Raw genomic sequence first — 23,025 nt, 5'->3', positions numbered from 1 at the left:
GACAAGTTTCCGATCTGTAAAATAGGAAAAATACTACTTACCTCACAGGGACATGGTGAGGATAAATCCATTCATGTCTGTGAGATGCTCTGATACTGTGATGATGTGAGCCATTTAGCTACCAAGAGAGAGTGTATGGGTTATCTGCTCTCAATGATCTCTAATATCCAAAAGGAAGACACGAATTTAAATGTGAAAAGTGGTTATTATGTAGTTGGGATTTTTTTGATAAACATGTAAATGATCAGCTATTTGCAGAAGTCTTAATGCAGCTCATTAAGAGAACGATGGGGTTTTTTTTGTTTTGTTTTTTTAACATTTGTTCAGCAAAACTGGCTGAGAGGGATGAAGCACTTGATATTAAGGCAAGGAATCTGCAAATAAAAAATTGAACTAGTTCACTCTTTTTTCCATTTATCTTCACCATATTCCTTAAAAAACACAAACAAATTAAAGACAAAAAAGAAAAGAAAAAAAAGCCTTCCTCCTCATCTTCATTGTTTTCTAGTTCTTTCTTCTTCTCTACTCTTTTTTTTGGATTGTTCATTTTTTTCTTTATTTTTAAGGGTTGGGTCATATCTTTATGACCTACTATCTATTATCTATATTATCTTCAGAAAGAAGCATTTTTTCCTTCACGTTGTCTCAAAAAACCCACCGTTTCTCAGACACTGGGAAGTGAGATCAGTTCCAGAAAGATGATCCAGCATTGCAAGGAAAAAGCAGCCTAAGCAGACACTATGTACAGGACTCATATAGAGATGGCTTGGAACTGAACTCCTCTGAACTCTAGAAACACTAATCCACATTTTATATATGACTGTACAATAGGTTGATCAAAATCCAGATCCAAACACCTCCATATGTTGGAGCATTTGAAACTTGAATCTAAGCTTGTGGTTTGGGTTCATTTCTAATTTATCCAAAGCTAATGGTGGAACATGGTGGAAAGAATTATCATAACTTGGAAATATTTTCATACCCACAGCTTTTGTCTGCTGAGTAAATAAGCCCTGGGTCACTTATTTACTTCTTCATTGGTCCATGAAAGGAATAAGTATTGAAGTAACAAGCCCAGATTAAAGAAGGTGGCAATAGAAAAATTCTATCCTTGCGGGTTTGGTACATGAAATTATTGACTAAGAAAATGCATATTTATTGTCATTCTCTTTCTGGTGAAACTTGGGCTGAGTCAGAGAGCCTTTTCAATGTGTTGCTAATTACTGATCTCATTCATCAAAAGCTCAGCACTTTACTCATTGTGGGCAGGATACAATTTGCCAACCATAGCTACACACAGAAACTAGTCCTTTTTAAAGATTTTCCTTTTAGAAAGGTTTAGATAGTTGTAGGCAAATATGAAAGCACTCAGGCACTGCAGTTTTGGGTGCTATAAGAAAACCTGAAGGTAGAATGTTTCTAAAACTATAAAAAAGTATTTAACACCCAAGTTGCATCTTGGGATAAATACATTATGTGTACAGAATGGTCATCAAAACCACTTTCCACAAATGGCATTTGGTAGGCCAATGTACATTCAATGCTGATGTCCCACACAGTGGTGGATTTAGAGTTAGTGGGACCCTGTGTGCAGCTTCATTTTTGGGGGGCCCCCCTCGGGACCCAGCCAAGAAAAAGAACATTCTCTCTTATATCCCTCCGGTTTTTCATTCTTTTTTCCTTCATCCTCCTCCTATAAGTAATGGGAAGTAAATGAAAATAAAGTGAGGTACCTTGATTGGGGCAGGGGGTTGGGGTGCAGGAGGGGGTCGGGAGGCAGCGCTTACCTCGGGCAAACACACCCCTCCGGCAGCAGCTTCTAGGCGGGGGAGGGCCGGGGGTCTGCAGCAGGCGCCATTGGCTGGGAGCTCCCATTGGCTGCGGAGTCAGCGGTCAGGGCGGGGACAGCCTGCGGAGACACACACCTGTCTCCAGGGGCCACAGGGACATGCCAGCCACTTCCAGGAGCGAAGCAGCGTGGAGGGAGGGAGGGAGGCAGAGCGGGCAGGGAGCCACCTTAGCCCTGCTGCAGTGCTGCTGGCAGGTCTCTGCATGCTCCTTGCAGGGAGGGGGACAGCGGGTCTCCATGTGCTGCCCGGGGCGGAGGCAGCGCACGGAGTCACCTCCCTCTACCCCGCCAGGGGTGCGCAGGGATGTGCCAGCAGCCGGCCGCTTCCAGGAGTGGCATGGAGCCACCAGCCACGACATGCAGCCTGCCTGCCTGCCTGAGCCCTGCTGCGTCGCCGGCCGGGACTCAGGGGCAGGTTGTCAGATATTTGTTCTGCATTTTGGAGGCCCCCCCTGTTGTTGGGGGCCCTGTGGCACTGCATGGTAAATCCACTCCTGGTCCCACACATTGGTCAGTTACCACTGATGTAGCACACTGTGCCTAATGCCCTGGCATCAGCAGGCACATTGCCATATATTCCTTGGGGAAGGGACTGTCTTTTTATTCTGTGGTTTACAGCCCCTAGCACAATGGGGTCCTGGTCTTATGAAGTCTTAAGGAGAGACAGTTTCTGATGCTCATTAACAAGGCTCATTATCAACAATTGCCTTTTGTTCAGGCTGGCTTCAGATGAGGACGGTGTACCCAAGATCAAGTCATTCACCTAATACAAGACATTGTGTGTCAAGAAGGGCAAGACAGGTGGTGCTGTTCTGATGGATCTGTCAGCCGCATATGACACTGTGGGTGTAAGTTAGGGCTTCTGAAGTTCATAAGCATGCCTGTCTCTCCATCCAAGAGTTACCGCCACTCCTGAGGACATAGCTGTTGGCCCTGATGTTCCATTGTTGGATGTGAAGCCCTAACTTACACCCACCTGTTTGCAACCTGGGATGCACATCCTGGACCAGGCTTAACAGGCTGCTGACTGGGATGGACAGAATAGCTGCCACAATGCAGAAATTTGGCTTAGCCTAATCTTCACAGGGTGACTGCTGGGCAGCAGTGAAGATGGAGAAATGTGGTGAAGGACTGCCCAATTAAAATATTGGAGGGTGGACTGCAACATCTTGCCACCCTCAATGCTGCAGCAGTTAGGTGGCTGAACAACCTAGATATCGACTTGTGACACAAGATTTTGGTTTTTTATAGAGTTCTCTGAAAACCTCCATTTGTCATTCCAATCTTTTTGAAAAGCTCCACAGATGCCTTTTTGCCTAGAAATACATTGTTCTTCCTATACGCTGTTATAAGCCCAGTTCTAATGTCTCCTTGTGGTTCCTTTCTACAGTTTTTTGCAACATAAGACTACATTTCTATCATTCTTAAATATACAGGGATTTATTAAATTATTTGGATAGACATGAACTTTGCATTTGGAAAAAATAATAAACTTGTTAACAATTACTCATCTTTTCTTTATTTTCAAGTGAATTTAGTGCTGGTGAAAGTTGCTGGATTGACAGCCCTGGAATTAAAATACAGGTTCAGCACCAGTGAAAAATTCCCTAACCTGCTTCCTGCATGCCTCAACCTAAATTGGGTGGGGAGGTGGCACCTCTGGGAATAAGAGGTTAATTTTGTCCATTCAGTCTTTGGCTTCTTTCCCAGAAATTGCCAGCAAGAATGCCAGTTAGACAGCTGTATACCAGGAACTGGTCTGAAACACAGACCTCTAACTCCCTTTATGTACACTAAGCTATCCAATCTATGATAAACCTAACTGATATTCCTCCACTTCTGTAGAACTATCATTTTATTGTCTTTCTCACTGCTTCCTTTATCTTTGGGGAGTGGATAGCTTGGGTTATTGGGAATCCAATGTCAATATTTCAATATGAGCGGCCACCTTTCCCAACCTGCTCTAAAACAAAGCCTACACTGTGTACAGTCAGAACTCACCGCCTTCCCATTCTACTGTACTCTCTTCTAGCAGGTCTCAATCTATGGTACACATCTTGTTGGTATGCGGGCTCCCATCAGATGGTATGCAGCCTGATTTTTAAAAGACTTTAATCTTTATAATTGGCTCATTAAATCAAAATATGCACAGTCATGCAGAAAAGCCAGGCATGTGAGGAGCTCCACATGTTAAATCAAGTTAGATTGAAGTTGTATAGAAGGTGAGAAGGAAGAATAGCCTAGTGGATAAGGCCTTTGAACTGGGATTCAAGACACTTGGGTCCTAGCTCCACTCTCTCTATACAGCTTATTCTGTTTAACTGAACTAGGCAACAGAAATGTGCAATAGGCAGAAAACAACGGTACACTGACTCTGCTTTCCTGCAAAAAGGGCCCTTCTCCAATCTCTGTTTGTGCCATGATTCATAACACTTACACTGCCATTATATCTAGCTGGACGTGTTTCTAAGATTATAATTTCCACTTCTTGCCATTTTTGACTGTCAGAACCTCCTTAAATGTATTGAGGTGGTTCAGCATTGTTAATACTTTTGAAACATGAAGTGGAGAATGAATGTCATTCTCTCCAGCAGATTTGAAATATTAACCCAATGAATAGGCTATAGTCCATCACTGTAAATAGAAATAAAACTTCTAGACAACTTGAGTGGCAAAAGACTCAGTGGTTGTAATAATGTATGTTCTTGCTAACTGAATGTATTGAAATACTCATCTAGGAAAATTACACCTGAGGAAATTATATTCTATAGTTAGTTATTAAATGAAACTTGGCCAAAAGTAGCTGATCTTCTTCCTACCTGGAAACTGCCTCCTATATGTAATAGAATTCTTCTCTCTGCTTTTATTTTGCTTAAAAGAATGGCACAATTATTTTAAATTTCACCTCTCCTACTTCACATTTTAATATATGAACATATATTCCTCATGCTATTAAGAAGTTTCCCAGCCTTTGAGGTAGCTTGAGATGTGGCAACCATTTTTTAATTTCTCCCAGAAAAAAATATATAAGCAACCAAAAGGGAGTCTGTTTCTTGGTAACCAACTTTGTGCTTACCAAAAGATATGATATAGTTGGGGGCCTCTTATACGAAGTTCCCCATCTAATGCTATCATTTTAAATGTGTTTAAGAAACTGTTTAAACAGGATTCTAGCTGAAATGTTTTCTTAGATGGTGTGGCTAGCCAGCGTGCATGGAGCCTATTTTTAAAGAATGTGTTCAAGTCCAGAGACTTTAGGACCCTTTTGCTCTAATCACATTTGCTGTTCTTGGGGTAACTGATCACTCTGGGAATAAAGCAGCAGTCCTAGTGAACTGAACCTTTAGAGCCAGGAGCTAACTTGGATGTTGTCTACACCAGACTTTTTTCTTGAAATGTCTCACCATTGCTACCAGTGTTGGAGCTATACAGCCGGCTGCAATGGGGAGCACTAGAGTAGACAAGGCTCTGGCAGATATTTGTGTTTTAATAGCCAGTTAAAACACGGATGGTTGATCTGTATTAGCACACCTACTGTTGCCACCACTGCTGGAGCTGCTATAGTGATGACATTAGAAAGAAATATAAAAAATAGTCTAGCATAGTCACAGCCTTAGTGAGCCAGTTTAAGCACAGTTCCAGTTAAAAGTCATTCCTGATGAGGCCAATCTATGTTAGGACCGTGATTAGAAACTGTGATCTCTAACCTAAGAGACATGGCTTTGCGAAACAGTTCTACCATGGCTTGGTCCTATCCACACCAGCTGGAAAACTGTTCCAAAACATTTAATCTGGAACTACGTTTAAAGAGCCACCCCTAAACTGTGTAGTACAGACAAGAGCTAAAGTCTGCACTTTCCGGTCTCACTCTCACGCTTTCTTCCATACTTAAGAAGACAACAGTCTCCGCTGCAAAGGGGAAAAAATAATTGTTTATTCTTAAACAATGGGCATGGAGTGATCATGAGGGATTTGGGGATTCTCTGTGCTCAGTTGCCCTAAGGAAGAATATGAATAAGTCCCATTAGCTTCAGTGCAAGTTACGATATCCTGCAAGGGAGAAGAGGGTCCCAAGAGTAGGTTATATCCTTATTGGGAGATATATGAATGGGCATGGACTCAGCATGATCTTTCCTGTTCTGTTTTTATTTACAATATGCACATAGTTCCTGTCATCACTTTGACACAAAAGAAGCAGCAAAAATTATGGTGTGCAGTTGAAATACTTTCAGAACTCCAGCAAAAACAACTGTGTTTGCACACCTTCAGCAAGCCACACTTTCCCTCTCCAAATTGTTGCAAGATGCTGCTTCCAACTTTGTGGGGCAAATAAAAACAATTTGTAAACAGGGGCACCTCCTTTGAAAAGAAGGGGAGTTGAACTTGCTTAGACCAGGATTGAATTTGGCCCTGTCTGTTGTAACCCTATCCCAAATACATTTAGGAGTCATCACCCCACCAGGGGTACATGTCACTGGGAAACATCTGGGGTTCAGAGTCTATATGTATGTCTCTGTATCTTAAACAGTGTAACCACATTTTAAATGATTACATTCAAAAGAGGCTTGTGCTTTAGAGACAATAGGTGAACCAACATGGTAATGATTTTCTAAGAAATCATTCAAGTACCTTAACCACAAAGCTTTCCCATTTTTGCTGGTTCAGGTTTGGTCTTTTTGCAAGGAATGACATTCCAGGGCAATTTGTGGTAATAGCTCATCAGGGCAGCCAACAACTAGCTAAATCATTTGGGAGGAGTACAACTGACTAGTATGTCAAACCTTGCAAGAATTTAAATCTATAGATTCTGCAGAATTTTGTGAGACCTGGCATAGCAAAACACGCTATGTTAACTAGTGACTATCCTCCTTCAGAGCTTTGACATTTCGCCATGTTTTTCCCCTATCAGCTCAAATTTGGAAGGGATTTAATCTCATAATAATCTCAGAATGGCTTTGTCCTTTTTGTCTTCTACAATGCAGATACTTCAGTTCCAGGTCATCTCCAATCTATGTATAAAAATGACCTTGACCTTCTCACTGCCACACTAATTCTAAATGTAAGCGGGGGAATGGCCCTGCTATTGTGGGGAACTTTCCTGGCTTCTGTACCACACTGGTGAAATGGGCTAGCGAAAGGATGTGAGTCCTCGCTTCCACTTCCTTTACCCAGAGGCCTTCCCGCCCTCCAGGACTCCCCTTCCACTCTCCTGTTTGGCACAGTCCTCCTAACCCCGACATGGCTAGGCCAGTGATGAGCTGCTAAAATCTTAACAACCGGTTCCCTATAAAAAGTTCTGATTTAAGGGATGTGCCACAGTATGTATTTTTTGTACCAATAGGGTTACCATATGTCCATATTTTCCCGGGAGGAATTTTTAAATTTTAGGAAAGACAGCGATTTAAGAACCGAAAAGCCTGACATGTCCAGGAAAATACAGATGTATGTTAACCCTACCTAAAGTTCTTTTTAAAAAAGATGGGCCTGAACTAGAAATGAGCTCCGTTTCACATGTATGGGTCCCCACCACTCCCTTCGGGTGTGCTAGGGTGACCAGATGTCCCAATTTTATAGGGACAGTCTCAATTTTTGGGTCTTTTTCTTATATAGGCTCCTATTACCCCTCAACCCCTGTCCTGGTTTTTCACACTTGCTGTCTGGTCACCCTACAGTGTGCACATGTGTGGGTCCCAGCTGCTCCCTGCCCCCACCCCCATTGAAGCAGGTGTACAGGGTTACTGCCCTGGGAACTGCACGGCACCAGTGGACTTGGGGCCGGCTGCAGACAGGGGCGTGGGGCAGGGCTAGCTGGAGGCAGGGAGTGTGACATGGGCTGGCTGCAACAGAGGCTGGCTGTGGGCAGGTGGTGCAGACAGGGGCTGGCTGCGGGCAGGGGCTGGCTGCAGGCAGGGGGCAGGGAGTGGCTGCGGGCAGGGGGCAGGGGCTGTGGGCAGGTGGTGCAGGCAGGGGCTGGCTGTGGGCAGAGGGTGCAGACGGGCTGGCTGTGGGCAGGGGCTGTGGCAGAGCAGGAGGGGTGGCTGCAGGCAGGGGGTGCAGACACTCACACGGGGAGAGCAGCTGGGAGCAGCCCGAGCAGCAGGACGCAGCCGGGGACCCACCAGGCAGCAGCAGGAGCCCCAGGGCCAGAGGTCCAAGGAGCAGCAGCAGCAACAGGGCCAGGAGGCAGCCCACATGGCTCCCACAGCGCAGCGCCCCCTGGTGGCCGGGAGGAGGGATTACACCTTCCCGGCCGGAGCCCATCAAAGCTTCCCTCGCAGGGAAGCCAGTTAACAAGCGGTTCTAAAACTGCTTCTAAATTTAACAACTGGTTCGTGCGAACTGGTGCGAACCGGCTCCAGCTCACCTCTGGGCCCAGGATTCCTGGGGGGCTCGATCCCCAACCCTGCTGTGGTCACCTAGGACGGGGACTATAGTGTCCCCACTCCGGGGTACTCTCTGCATTGGGCACCTCCCTGACCCACCGATCATTTCGTACAATTTAAAGCAAATACAAGTTGTTTAATTATCAATTAATTTAAAAAAAGAATAAGGAAAAATGGAAAAGGTTAAAGGAAAACACATCACCCTGCTCTGGGGCAGGGAACATTACAAACAGTATCTCTGGATATCAGGGCACTTCACAGTCTGTTCCTTGTAGGTCCCAGGTCTCCTTCTCAGGCGCTGGCTGTGCTGCAGGGATGCTGCGGGTTGGACACTTGCAATGGTGGTGGCCACACACCTCTGGGCTTTGCCCCATCAGGTTAAGATCCCCCTCCCAGTCTGGCCTGCAAGGACCCTTGGCTGGGGGTATCTTTCTGCGCTGGGCCCTTTGCCCAAAGTCCCCCCTTGGCTGGCCCCAGTTGCTCACCACACCTGGCTCTGTGGCTGCAGCTCTGCTCCCAGCTCAGGATCTGCTCTCCCTGGGCTGTGTCGCTGGTTCTGTGGCTGCAGCTCTGCTCCCAGCTCAGGATCTGCTCTCCCTGGGCTGTGTCGCTGGCTCTGTGGCTGCAGCTCTGCTCCCAGCTCAGGATCTGCTCTCCCTGGGCTGTCGCTGGCTCTGTGGCTGCTTTTCTGGCCCCTCTGGCTCTGGCACAGCTCTGCTCCCCAGCTCAGCTTGGGCCCCTGCTTTCTCCTTAGCTCTGTCTGATCCAGGCAATTCCAGCTCACAGGGAGGCTGGGACCCCCCCCCCCCCCCCACGGCCTCCTGACTCCCTGATTAACCTGCCCGCCCTGTCAATCAGAGGCTGAGGCTGACCTGGAGCATTGGCCTCTCCCCAATCTTTTAGTACTGGGAACTAGCCAACCAAAACACCCTCACTGAATGTTAGTAAGGGGGCAACAGTCCCCTTACATAAATGCATACTTTTCCAACAGAGTTTTGTGCAGTATTGGGTGTACTATTGTAGCTTGCATAACAATTAAATGCTACAAAAGGAGTTTTTAAAAAAAAAAATAGCAATCTCTACTGCTGAAAAGAAATGCTGTCTTGGGGTTTTTGTGCCTGATCCTCCTCTCACTTATACTGTCATAAATCAGGAATAACCCTTTGAAAACAAGGAGTCTGCAACAGTGTAAACAGGTATAAGTAAGAAAAAGAATCAGGACCTTAGGGCTAATGTTGCAAATTAAATGTGTCAGTTAAAAAACAGATTCTTTAAACCTAATGTGTATCTAGAAAGATGACTGAATTCTCCAGCATTCTAATGCATCTAGTTTCCAAACTGTTTTTTCTTAACAAAAACAATGAGGGAGGTAGATAGTACAATAACCTGGAGAAGGGAGGCCAGGGCTAGAATTCTGGGACTTGTCTCCTGTTCTGAAACCTGAAAGGAGAGTGTGAGAGGCCGCAGTTTGCTCAGCTTCTGCAAGGGAGAGTTAACCTCATGTGACACCAGACAAGAAGCTGCATTAACTGGCTGTAAAAGGAACTCCATTCAGCTCTAGCAGCATAAAGACAGACATTCTGCTGCAAACGTGTCCAGATATTACTGAAAGGGGGGGTAATTACATAAGAGAAGGAAGACTAAAGCTCTCATGAAATCGATCTTCAGATTGGACCTGCTGCTGCCCAGGCCCAGATTACATGACCCAACTAGATAGTCCCTTAAACCTAAAATGGCTGTTTCTGCCACTCGCTGTGGGGGTGTAATAAGTTAGTCTAGAGTGTGAGGAGCAGGAAATAATATAATTACAATTGTATTTATTTGCTAATATTTTAAATTACCTGTAAAAAGGGAAAAAAATAGAAAAGCAAGAGTCAGAATTCTTTTTAATCCTCAGTCTATTGTTAATGATAAAATTATTTGCAAGTTTTTTAAAATAAAATACTAGACAAATATGATAAACTTCTCAAATATACATACACACACCTCCTTACCACATTTACAGTGGTAACAAAATCCCATTCACTACAGTACTCCACTCCACAGATTATCAGAAACACAACCACTCTAAAAGAGTAGCCTCTAAGGGCTGGTTTCTGATGTTGCACTAAGCATGATAAGAATGCCATTGACGTCAGTAGAGTCATCATCAGGGAGAATGGCACCCCTGCTCTTGAAACCACACCAAGCAATTGCAGTGCTTTTGAAAATTAAAAGCTGGTGTTAGGGGGAGCGAGGCGGAGAAGGAAGCAGAGGTTCCAGCTGAACTCTTCCATTTCTTCTGCATTTCCTGTAAACAAAAAACCCAGCCTTGCTGCAGTCTTTTGGAGAAAGCACTTAACATTGACACTAGCAAAAAAGGGATAATTTAATCTTGTAGGAATTTGTTTTCTAAGAAACCCATGTGCTGGATATAGGCCCTGGGCCACCAAACAAAGAATAAGCTGCTTAAAAGGAATCTATTGCACTGAATCAGTTTATATTATGGTGTCATGTATAGCTCGTACTGGAGCTATAAGAAAAAGAATATAAAATATTATTAGATTTCCACAAAACCATGGCATGGTGGTTTTGTATTTGCAAGACAAGTTCTCATTTATTATTTATTATAAAATAAAACTATATCCATATACTTTGTGTAGAGGAGTATCTTTATCTGATATCATTATATCACATACACAAGATAGATCAGAGTTCATAACCAATAGCACTAAATCAGAAATGTTCTAGATATTACCAAACGTATTGTTGATTAGAATTGTCTTCTCATGCAGTTCTGGACTGTGATATTATCCTTTAAACTATGCAAAGTAAAAGAGCAGCAGGAAACTGGATTATATCTGTCACTAAGACCGCTCATTTTATTTGACTGCCTGGACTGACAGCATCCCAAACCTATGTAATCATTTTGATAAACTGTTTTTCATATGCATAGCTTTCTTAGGCTGAAAAAGGGAGAGTAGTTTTGGGGGCTATGTAAATTCACCCTGCTGGCGTGGAAGAAAAATGACTGAATGCCTTTTAATGGAAAGAGTGCTAAGAAACAAAGATGTAATAGTTGTTGCTGGTGAGAGCAGTCAATGCACTTTCACATGAGGCAAAAATAAAAATGATTTTGTATACATTGGACATGATTCTTCTCTTATTTACATCAGAGCAACTGGGAATAGTTCCACTGAATGCAGCAGTGTTGCTTCAGTATAAAATTGGTGTGAAATCAGAATCAGGCCCATTGACTCTAAACATGAGCAAACCTCAACATTTTCAATCTTTTATCCAACCACACACTGCAGCATCCATATCTGCTTTATTTTCACTTGCCATCTTTTTTTCCTTCCTTCCTTCTCCACTAACTAATAGTTACCGCCACCTGAATCTATGTATAAGGTTAGCTACTAAAATGAAACAGGATGAAAGATGTGTAAGCAATCCCTCAAGCTTTGTCTACACTACACATACTTTGCCAGCATAGCATTAACAGTATATCTGTACCAGCAGAGTCCCCAGTGTAGTCGGAACTAATGCCATCGGAAGGAGTGTATATGTCGGAAGGGTAACACTGCCTTCCCGAATAATGTTAGCTACGCTGACAGCTGCAATCTTTTGTTGGAATAGCTGCACCTACTCTGGGAGTTTTGCTGTCATAGCTGTATCATCTCAGGGCTATGTTTTTCTCACATCCTTGACCAGCCTTTTGTAGTATAGACCTGGTCTCAGAGTGATTAACATTGGGGTTATGTTCAGGTATCACAAAGTAAAAAGCGTGGACTAATTCTGACTTATTCTGGAGTGTTTCACTCATTCTGAATGGTTCTGAAAGAGCGACACCCTAGTTCTGTGGTGAATGAGGAGAGATGGACACACCCAATTATATCACTTGGGTCCATGCAATGGATAATTATAGAGCAGGATTGTTGTCACCATCGTGAGAGAGGGAACCTGTTTGCAGAGCATAGGCACACATAAGCAAGAAGTATGCCTTTCATCCTAAGAGAGATGAATTGGGAACAGTTAGTTTGCCTACAGAACCCCTTCCCTCAATGTGTCTTCATCTTTGTTCAGTTGGCATATGTTCCCCTGTTCAGTTTAAAACGTGTATTAGCAGTGTGAAGCAACTTCCATGTTTTGTGATAATCTGGGGAAATATAGCTAAAGGCAGCAGTCCCTTCCTGTCAAAATGCAAAAATGTAAGTGCTTGAATTAAAACTGGACTCTACAGAGCTAAATTTCCATAGCCTCATGGATTTGGGAATTTCTGTTGCATAAATCTCCAAAGGATAATGTTTGCATATTTTAAATTCAGTAAATCTTTTAGTCACCAAATGTTTATTACGTTCTCAGACAGAAGAGTGCTAGCCCAGAAAACAAACTCCCTCCTGACCTGTGCCCTGATGTGAAACACTCTGAGGTTTCTTAGACCCTATCTTATTTTTCTGTCTTTACATATCATTTTTTTCATCTATTGCCTGTTCACGCCGTCCGTGATATTGTATGAGTAAAGTACAATGGCTACCTACATGTTTGTTTAAGCTCTAAAACCATCTCTAGTAAGAGGTATATATGAACAGTAACATAGTACATAGAAAATACTCCTTTGGTTTGCCTAAACTGCTTTATTTAAGAATTTTCTGCATATTAATATTCTGGTCATCCACCTATTCCAGATAGAGATAGGAGATGCAGTATTATTGGTATCCCCGTGTAGACGGGTCGGACTCACCCCCGCGGCGCCTCCTGCTGGTGACTCTGGGAATTAGCTCTGTCCAGCGCTGGAGCGCCCTCTGCAGGCTGGTGATCCGCCTGTCCTCTGGCCCCCATGTCCCTCGCTGGACCCAGTGCCCTTTTACATGGGGTGCTGCCCCCTAGCAGTAACCCCTTGCTCTCTGGCACATACTCTATGCCATTTCTGGGCACTACAAAAGAGGATTGATGGACAAATTCACTGTGCGTATTGGAAAATTATCATCCATGTTGACAGGTCTACATGTCCTTATGGAAGATCCTTTAATGTAGTGTGAAACAGGAAGTTGACTGTAGCCTGTCCTATCACAAATTGCATTTATAAAACATTGCTATACATTTCTATTCCCACAACCTCAAGTCTTCAGTGCTTCTTATGGCATTGTGACCGACAGAAAGCCCTTGTTTAATGCAGCTAGTCTTTCTTGGGACTTCAGTTGCAAGGTTCAGATTGAGATCTACATCCAAACTTTCCCAAAATTCAAGCATATTTAATCTGGAGCATTACAGAGAAGGGGATAGCTACAGGGTTCAGATCTATATCCACACTTTCCCAGCATTTCATCTTTGGGGTTTTCCTATGGACTCATCTCTAACACAAAGGGAACAAATTTGAATCACTTCCTGTCATGATTGGCTTTTCTGCCTTTTCATTCTGGGTAATGCCTTCCAGTCTAAATTTCTCCCTTCTCCTTGTTAGCTCACCCAGCTTTCCAGACCTTTCTCTCCTTTTTCTACATTGATACAAGTCATCATCCGAGTAGTGTCAGCTAATATCTCCATTTGCCAGAGTTCCTGCTGTCATGCAGTACGTGCTGGATATCTTCCTTCTCACACGCTTAAATCATTTCCAAGTAATGTCACATAAACATGTTTTTTTTGTAACTTAACAATGTTGTTGTTTCTTTTATTGCAATTGCACTGATTTTTTACAGCTTTCCGATTGAAAGAAGGGTGGAAAAGCAGGAAAGTTAAATACTCATAGCTGTTCTCTGAACAGGTTTGCGCACGTTCGTTGCAGCAGTTATTTATTTTCCTGACTTGTCTGTGCAAGCCTAAGCTGTAGAAGTTCAGCAAATCAAAGGTAATGCAATACCTCTGCATTAAGCAGAAATAATGTTTTCAAAATATGGTGATATTTAGTAATATTCAGGACCTCATTTACAGCAAAATCTCAAAGCAAATTAGAAAGTGCTCACTCTATCATTAACACACTGCATTAGTTACTGTAGTGTGTTTATACATACAAAATAGTTTAAGCGTCTTAGGTGCCTTCACTTAAAACATTCAAATGGTACATAAGTATTGAGCTGTACTTGGATTAAGACATGCTGATCCTAAATTCAAGAAACCCAAAATCACAGAAATATTATATATTTGTATAGCAAGCTTTATGTGCAACTTGTAATTCCAGTACAATGCTGGAACATGTGTGAACTCTTCTGTTTTTACATGCTTTCCAATAAAAGGAATCATGACAACATGGTGTAATTTTTTTTTAAAGGATCTTCCGTCAGTACTTCTGGTAACAATAAATAGGATCTTAATGAAACTGTTTTGCAGTGCAAATTTGTTTAAGATCTATTAGGATTTTGGATATTTTCAATATTGCAAATATAATTTGTAGTATAGATTAAAATGTGCATATTAATTTATGCTATTAATCCTATAATAAACTCTTTCCTGTTCTCCAGGTGTCTTTTACATACATTAAAAATACATTTATTTTCTTTTTTTTAAAGGTGTATATAGTCTCACCTCACCTCATAAAGATATTACCCATTAACCAACCTTAACTTATTCAAACAACAATACCTCATTATCCCAGTAATCCCCAGCTGCCACAGTATAACGCCACCTCCCCGCCCTCAAAAGTAATGGAACGGTTGCCATTGATGATGCAAAGTAGCAGTTGTTCAAGCTTAATAAACATCCTTTTTAAAAAAAATTGTACTGTGAAATACGCTGTCTTTTGTGGAATTTTTTGAGAATGACAAGAACACTGTAAGGAATCAGTGGAAATATATTTTGCTTTGCTCTAATTTTTGTGTGGATCTGATTATAATGAGGGACTTTTTTGAGGGGGGTGGAGGTGAAAAAATAGTCCTCAGGGAAGACCTTTTTTTGCTTGTTTGTGGAGGGCCAAGTAGCAGTATCTTCAATTACACTGTATACTTCTTTGGGTCAGAATGCGTATGCCAAGTTTCATCCAAAAGAGAAATAAAACAATTGAAGTTAAAACCCCTTTGAAGGGAGATTTACAATGGGGAAGCAGTGGCAGAAGCAGAAATTTAATTAGTGCATTCATTATTGTAATAGATATGTTATGGATGTCAATGGAGTTTCATAATTGGGTGTTTCTTCAAGAATGAGTTGGGTGGCTAATTTGGTAAAACACAAGGAGCCAAATTCAGAATTAATGTGTCAGGGAGTACACATGTTACACACTTTAGTAAGTGCTGTTCTAACATCACACCTTTAAATCCTAGTCTAGACAAGGCCTCTCTTTTCACATATGCCTCTCCATCCAAGGCAGAACATAGGAAATTCACCACTGCCTTCCATCTTTACTGGTCTCCAGCTGCACTTGTAGCTTCTTCCCATCCCATTCTGATAGCTTTCAGTTCTGCTTCTATTGTGCATATCCATAGTATCCTTGCCTCTTTTGCCTCATTGCCACATGCCCTGAGGGTACCAGTCCAACCCTTGTCTTGTTATTTTATTCAGATTTTTCTTTCATATGTCCTAACCATCTCCATTTTTGTTCCATAATTTCTTGTTCTATTGGTTTCTATTTTGTCCTCCTTCAAAGTTCTTTTTTTGTGATTTTTTTTCCAGCCATCTGATATTGAGTATTTGTCTAAGGCAGCTGTTTATGAAAACTTGGAATTTAGATAGTAAGGTTTTAATATGTCTCCAAGTTTCAGTGCCATATTGTAAGACCAACTTTACAATGGTGTTAAATATTCAAATTTAGTTTGCAAGACAAATATTTTGTTCCTCCAAGCTGGCTTTAGAGGCATGTCTGGCTTTCGTGAATCTGGCTTTAGTGTCTTTGTCTGTCGTACAGTGCTGATGAGACATGAAATATCAGAACTCTTCTATGTCAGTCCCAGAAAGGGTTATTGGTGTTTCTTGTTGAAGTTGTGTTTCTCTATATTGATTTTAACTCTATTAATTGTGCATAGTCCTGGAGATCATTTCTTTTGTCTTGCTTGTCTCAATGAGTATGGGATAGCAGGTTGATGTCATCTGTAAGGGAAGGTCTGCTAACTTCTGTGGAAAGTCCATTGTGTGCCCTTTGGTTGCTCTATGGTCTTTCTCATTACCCAATCCACTACCAGGATAAAGAACATCAATAACTGTGATGGGGTGTACCTGGCCTTTGGGGCTCCCTACAGAACGCCTCATGGATCTACTAAATCCCGTCTCAGGAAGCAGTGACGTGACAGGAAAGGAGCAGTGAATGTGGGTCCTCCAGTCCTGCCTAGAGAGTCCTCACAGAAGCAGATAATCGGAGCACAGCAGGTTCACCAATGTGGACACAAGAACAAATGGATATAAACTGGACACTAGGAAGTTTAGACTTGAAATTAGATGAAGGTTTCTAACCGTTAGAGGAGTGAAGTTCTGGAACAGCCTTCCGAGGGGAGTAGTGGGGGCAAAAGACATATCTGGCTTCAAGACTAAGCTTGATAAGTTTATGGAGGGGATGGTATGATGGGATAGTCTAACTTTGGCAATTAATTTGGCAATTGATCTTTGATTATCAACAGGTAAGTATGCCCAGTGGTCTGTGATGGGATGTTAGATGGGGTGGGTTCTGAGTTACTACGGAGAATTCTTTCCTGGGTGCTGGCTGGTGAGTCTTGCCCACATGCTCAGGGTTTAGCTGATCACCATATTTGGGGTCGGGAAGGAATTTTCCTCCAGGGCAGATAGGCAGAGGCCCTGGAGGTTTTTCGCCTTCCTCTGCAGCATGGGGCATGGGTCACTTGCTGGAGGATTCTCTGCTGCTTGAGGTCTTCAAACCACGGTTTGAGGACTTCAATAACTCAGACATAGATTAGAGGTTTGTTACTGGAGTGGGTGGGTGAGATTCTGTGGCCTGCGTTGTGCAGGAGGTCAGACTAGATGATAATGGTCCCTTCTGACCTTAGAGTCTATGAATCCATGAGTCTATTGTTTACTGCTGTGAATTTGGCCTAATGAGTCTAAGCTCACTGCACTCTTGTCGTTAAAACTTCTGTCGCTCAGAGGTGTGAAAAAACACACCCCTGAACAACAAAAGTTTTAACGACAAAAGGTGCTGGTGTGAACAGCACTTTGTCAGCGGGAGATGCTCTTCCAGCAACTAAGCTACCTCCCCTCATTGGGGGTGGTTTTATTTTGTCGCCGAAAGAGCTCTCTCATGGCAACAAAGAATGGCTACATTGCCTACCTTACAACGGGGTGGCAGCAGCGGCACAGCCATGCTGTTGTAAGGGAAGCAGTGTAGACATAGTCTAAGTGTTCGCCTAGATTAGGGAAGTTTTCTCTTGTGTCATTACATCACTGTATTTACACTCGTACAAATCCCTAATGTGGGCACACATTGCTGTGCTTCTACCTGGAGTTTTTGCACTTACACAGCTAAATCAGTGCAAAAAAGTCCAGTATAGAAGGGGCCTAAGGAATCTAAGCTAGTACTGCAGGCCAAAGGGCTGAAAGAAGGTGTATAGTTACCCATTTTAGACTCCCCTCTGAATTTGGCCAAGCACTTTACTCTTGGAATCCTGATTTCAGTTTAACTCTAAATAGAAATGAATTGTGATTATCTTAGTTGAGTTGATTGATGATTGAAAAATTAGAAGGAAATGCATAAATTATTTAAAATAATTACTACAATGGAACCACACTAACTTGCACTATTCTTTGGGGAGAGCCCCAGTGTGGATTTGTGAGATGTGTGAGTTCACAAGGCAGGGAAGATGCACCAGAACATCCACTTCGTCGGATGCAAGTCTTGCATCCGACGAAGTGGGTATTCACCCACGGAAGCTCATGCTCCAAAACGTCTGTTAGTCTATAAGGTGCCACAGGATTCTTTGCTGCTTTTACAGATCCAGACTAACACGGCTACCCCTCTGATACAGAACAACCAGTCAATTGTAACTTACGTCTGTTTCAGGGCAGAGCTGAGTGACAGGGGCCAAGCCAAGAAGTGATATGGCCTTCCCCAGTGGCCTGTGGGAAATGTGACATCACCTACACAGGCTCCTCTGCTGGCACAGTAGCAGACTCTTGCTTTTGTGCTTCAGTAAACTGTAGGCCACCAAATCCATGTTCAGCATGGATTTGCAATTTTGGGGGTATGGGCTAATACAGTTCTGTTGTATGTTGGGACTGAATAGCTCAGAGAATTGTTAATAAAATAATTGTGACCTCTGACAGCCAAGTATCTAAGCTGGTAGGAACTGCATATGTTGTGGAGCAATTGAGTACATTTCTTGGCTGCAGGGGGCATTTGGTCTTTGGCCTCTTGTTTCACTCCTCACCGTGATGTGCTCTGATCCCACTACAAAACCCAATATGCCTTATTTTGTTATGTAATAGGTTTCATAGCAACAAATAACATACATATAGAGTAATGTGTCAACACATGTTGTGCATTAAGCATTTTGTTATAATAATATTAACCTGCTTCTCACGGAAGGCTGATTGGGAACATATGAATATTATGAAACTGTGAAGTTTCATTATCTGTTACTTGTAGCACTTCTCACAGTCTTTTCATGGAATTCAACATGAAAACAAACATCTGTTTTTTGTTGTTCTTGCTGTTTTTATTTAGACTTATAAGCTTGATTTTCTTTTTCCTGTCATATTTTTTATTTTGTGAGTCTCAATAGTCAGAATTGAACTGGAGTTAATTGCACAAAGCCTTTTAACATTTTCTCTGTGGTATCAATATTTTACTTCTCTGCACAAATCTTGGCCTGATGCAGGATTGGCAGATGATGATGCGACGGCAAGCCACTAATTTTATTAATGTTATCACTAACATTTGACATTGGCTAGCACAGAGACAACATCACTGAAATGGAATATATATAATAATTGCAAGCCATCAAATGTATCACCGTCCCCTTGAAGTCTATGGGGACTGCATGTCTTCTTCCATCAGACACTCTTTCTTGTACTTGACTGTTCACTGACATTATTCTTTGCCTCATGACTGTTGTAATATGCAATGAGGCCTTAACTCCTCAACATAATTCCTTAACTATCTCTTCTAGCAAACTCTTGTACCATACATTACTGCAACAGATATAAATAAAATGGATCACTGGCTGGTCCCCCAATATAAAATGCTGTCCTCTTGGAAACATGCAATAGGCTAGCATCCATCAGCATCAAAACCCATGGGACTGCAGTGTTTTGGAGCTGGGATGTTTTCTGCACTTGAGGCAGATGTGTAATTTACTTTTCTTTTTGCCACTCCCTTTTCTCTTGCCATAAACCTTTCACCATGTCTCCTGACTGCTGCCAAATAAGTCAGACTGGTTGGACCCATTCCTCTGGCTATGTTCAATTTACCAAAAACAATAAAAAACCCCAAAACCACCCAACAAACAACACCAGACAACAGCAGTTTGGATGTTACTCCCTGATAATTGCTCTGTACTTGACTTTCAGAATCAGAGAACAGCCTCTGTTTTAGTTACTCAATGTACAATAAGAATATTTTCAAATAAAAATGTACTGGAAAGCATCAGGTTCATTTTTGTACTGTCCATAAGGCAGTGTATCAAATGGACAGAGCGATAAACTGAGGCTCAGGAGATCTGAGTTTTATTTTCAACTTGGCCACAGCCCTGCTGTATGACCTTGGGCAAGTCATTTCACCCCTCTGTGCCTCTGTTTCCCTGCCTGCTCTTTCTCTGTTTAGATCGGCAACTCTTTGGAGTGTGGCCTTCTCTTACTATATGTTTGTACAACGGCTAGCACAATGGGGCCTCAAGCTCAGCTGGAGTCTATAAGCACTGCTGTAGTTTAATTAATAATAATAAATCCTGGTGGCTCTTCTCAGCAGCCAAACAATTGTAGAAATGTACGGGAAAGTTACGTAAAAGGTTAAATATTTAGTTTTTCTATGTAATTCATATTTTCTATTGTTATATTTTTCAAACATATTTGTTCAAAATTCTCCCAGTCTGTAGCTAATAAAATTTCATTATTAAATGTTCACTTGCAATGGTCACCAGTCAGTCCCAGATTGAATTTTTAGCTATTTCCTTGCAAAGGGCTGTAGCAATCACACCTCTAAGCAGATGAATGATACTTTATTCTAAATGTTATGTACACCGACAGGTTGTTTTTTTCCTCCACATACTTGACTTTCATCTGTAAGGATTTATGGAATTTATTACTTGGTTTGTTTGATGTGGCACTGCTCCACATGTGAGTGATGGTGAGTTGGAAGGCATGATGGGAGTGCTTGCCAAGAATAATTGGCTTCTGCATTGTGGGACAGCTCAAATATTGTGAGTATCACAGTATGTCATTTGGGTGTGCGTACTGCCTGTAGTTCAAAGCATTTTACTAGTCTGCAGAGGCAAGCTGAGTTTCCTGTTGGCTGGCTTTTTTGTGTGTTTATTAAACAGGCTGGATGCAGCACTAGAACCAGTAATAGTCAATGCCATATATATTCTTATGATTGTCTAGATAAAATGGAAGTTAGCATGACTCGTTTTTATTTCCACTTGCTTTTTTTAATGATCAACATATTCCACTAGTCATTCCTCTGACTTTTTGTTAAGCATAAAAGAATCTAGCTAGCAGTAGCTGGAGATGGATGAAAGGAAATAGATGTGAGGAAACATATGCTGTTATGGAAGTATGTTGTTTAGAAGTAAAGAAAATCCTGATTAAAATTAAGTATTTATTAGGTGTGTGCACAAGTCTCAAAATCAAGCTTTGAGCCAGATTGGATTTGGGACCTGTCACATAAGGGACATTAGGATTCAATGTTCAGTTGAGCCTGTCTTCAGTGCTGGGCTTTGGATGCTTACTCTCTCCTTCTCTTCTCTTAACCACTGACAGGTGGGAGAGTGGTGGTCTATTCTTTTCTGCTACCCTCTGATATATTGCTTTTCTCCTTCACCATTGAGACCATAGATATGGGAGAGAGGTTTCATCTCTCCTATTCCCCAGTTAAGAAAATGGCTCTGAGCCACCATCTCCTTTATAAGTGGGGGAAATCACTGCCTCATCTGTGTCGCTTTCAAAGTAACAGTTTCAAGCTATGCTGTCATCTACTTTAATCTGTAGTTCCTTTAATTCAGTCAATACATGGCTGATTTTGTGATAGGAAGACGTTGACCAGTTTCTAATCATTAGAAAGCTATTACTGTGGTGATTTAGAGTACAGTGCTTAGCGTAATTTCTCATAACTCTGTAATCTTTGCTGGAAGTGCAGCGATGTACCTCTGTGTCTGTCTTTTTTATAAAGAAACAAATTGGATTGGCTAAATAAAATTATTAATATACCATTAGTTAAAATAGGTAACCACAAACTTTACCAAAATTGAGTCCTACCAGCAGCTAGTCATGCCTCTAAGTCAGGGGTGGGCAAACTTTTTGGCCTGAGGGCCACATCTGGTTTCCAAAATTGTATGGAGGGCCGGTTAGGGAAGGCTGTGCCTCCCCAAACACCCAGGCGTGGCCCAGCCCCCACCCCCTATCCAACCCCGTCACGTTTCTCGCCCCCTGACAGCTCCCCCCGGGACTCCTGCCCATCCACCCCCCCTCTTCCTGTCCCCTGATGGCCCCCCCGGGACTTCTGCCCCATCCAAGCCCCCTCTCCTTCCTGACTGCCCCCGGGTACCTCTGCCTCATCCAACCACCCCTTCTCCCTGTCCCCTGACTGCCTCTAGAACCCCTGGCCCTGACTGCCCCCCACCACCCCATTCAACCCCCTCTCTCCTTCCTGTCTGCCCCCATTCAACCCCCCTGTTCCCCACCCTCTGACTGCCCCAACCCCTATCCACACCCTCACCCCCTGACCACCATCCTGAACTCCCCTGCCCTCTATCCAACCCCCCTGCTCCCTGTCCCCTTACCGTGCTGCCTGGAGCACCAGTGGCTGGCGGCGCTACAGCCGTTCTGCCCAGAGCAGCAGGACAGGCAACCGCACTGCCTGGCTGGAGCCAGCCATGCACCGCGCAGCACAGAGCACCGGGTCAGGCCAGGCTCTGGAGCTGCACTGGCCCAGGAGCTCACAGCCCCGCCACCCAGAGCATTGCGCCGGCGGCAGGGCAAGCTGAGGCTGTGGGGCAGGGGAAACAGCAGGGGAAGGGCTGGGGGTGAGCCTCCTGGGACAGGAGTTCAGGGGTCAGGCAGGAGGGTCCTGCAGGCTGGATGTGTCCCACGGGCTGTAGTTTGCCCACCTCTGCTCTAAGTCATGTGTACATTTCTATTATGTTCAGTATTGTTTTGTTTTGTCTATTGACTTTTATGTGCTAACTTGTGTGATCCAGCGCATGGCTGCATGAGGTGCTAGTAGTGGATTCAGTTTCAAAATTTAAAAATTGTTTCCTCAATCAAAATTAGGCAGGGCTTCTGGGCAAAGCAAATGATAGTAATTATAATCAAGTCTTCACCCTACAGTTTTTTATCTTGTCATAAGGCCCCTGTGGAACAGCCAGAGCCAGATCAGAGTTCAAGAGCTGTGCTCAGTCCTTGCTCCCCAAGCCTTTCAATGATGGAAGCTCTGTAGAAGTAACACACCCAGTCGCTGGGAAGGAACATTTTCTGTTTCCTTCTAGTTAACCCACTATGGCTGACTAAAGGATTCACACTCACAGGCTCCAGAAGGAACTATGTCCAGCCTTTCTGACCAAGGGAAGAATTCCAAAGGTAATGGGTAGAGGGCCTTTAAAGGTAATGGGATTCTCAGGATACCTGAGGGGAAATCCCTTCCTCTACATGATGCATAGCAGAGAAGACTAATTTCATGTTATTGGGTTGGTCACTTTGTACCATTCACTCACTCAAGGCCCTCCCTTCATT

The 23,025-nt window shown here is 43.0% G+C and overlaps 1 protein-coding gene across 10 annotated transcripts in view; it reads left to right on the top strand.

Annotated features, from left to right (window-relative positions):
* Positions 1–23,025, top strand: part of LOC123372697 (cAMP-specific 3',5'-cyclic phosphodiesterase 4D) — a 618,378-nt gene that overhangs the window by 495,294 nt on the left and 100,059 nt on the right. Inside the window, exon 6 of one of the 10 annotated variants that reach the window (XM_045021028.1) lies at positions 2,568–3,274. The exons of the other annotated variants lie outside the window; for them this stretch is intronic. Within the exon in view, the coding sequence (XP_044876963.1) occupies positions 2,568–2,665 (98 nt within the window). The 3' untranslated portion in view covers positions 2,666–3,274. Of the gene's footprint in view, positions 1–2,567; positions 3,275–23,025 lie in introns of those variants that run through there. 10 annotated transcript variants of the gene reach the window in all.

The sequence above is a fragment of the Mauremys mutica genome, chromosome 6 (genome assembly GCF_020497125.1).
Source record: "Mauremys mutica isolate MM-2020 ecotype Southern chromosome 6, ASM2049712v1, whole genome shotgun sequence".
NCBI classification, from domain to species: Eukaryota; Metazoa; Chordata; order Testudines; family Geoemydidae; genus Mauremys; species Mauremys mutica.
This window is presented reverse-complemented; position numbering and strand designations above follow the sequence as displayed.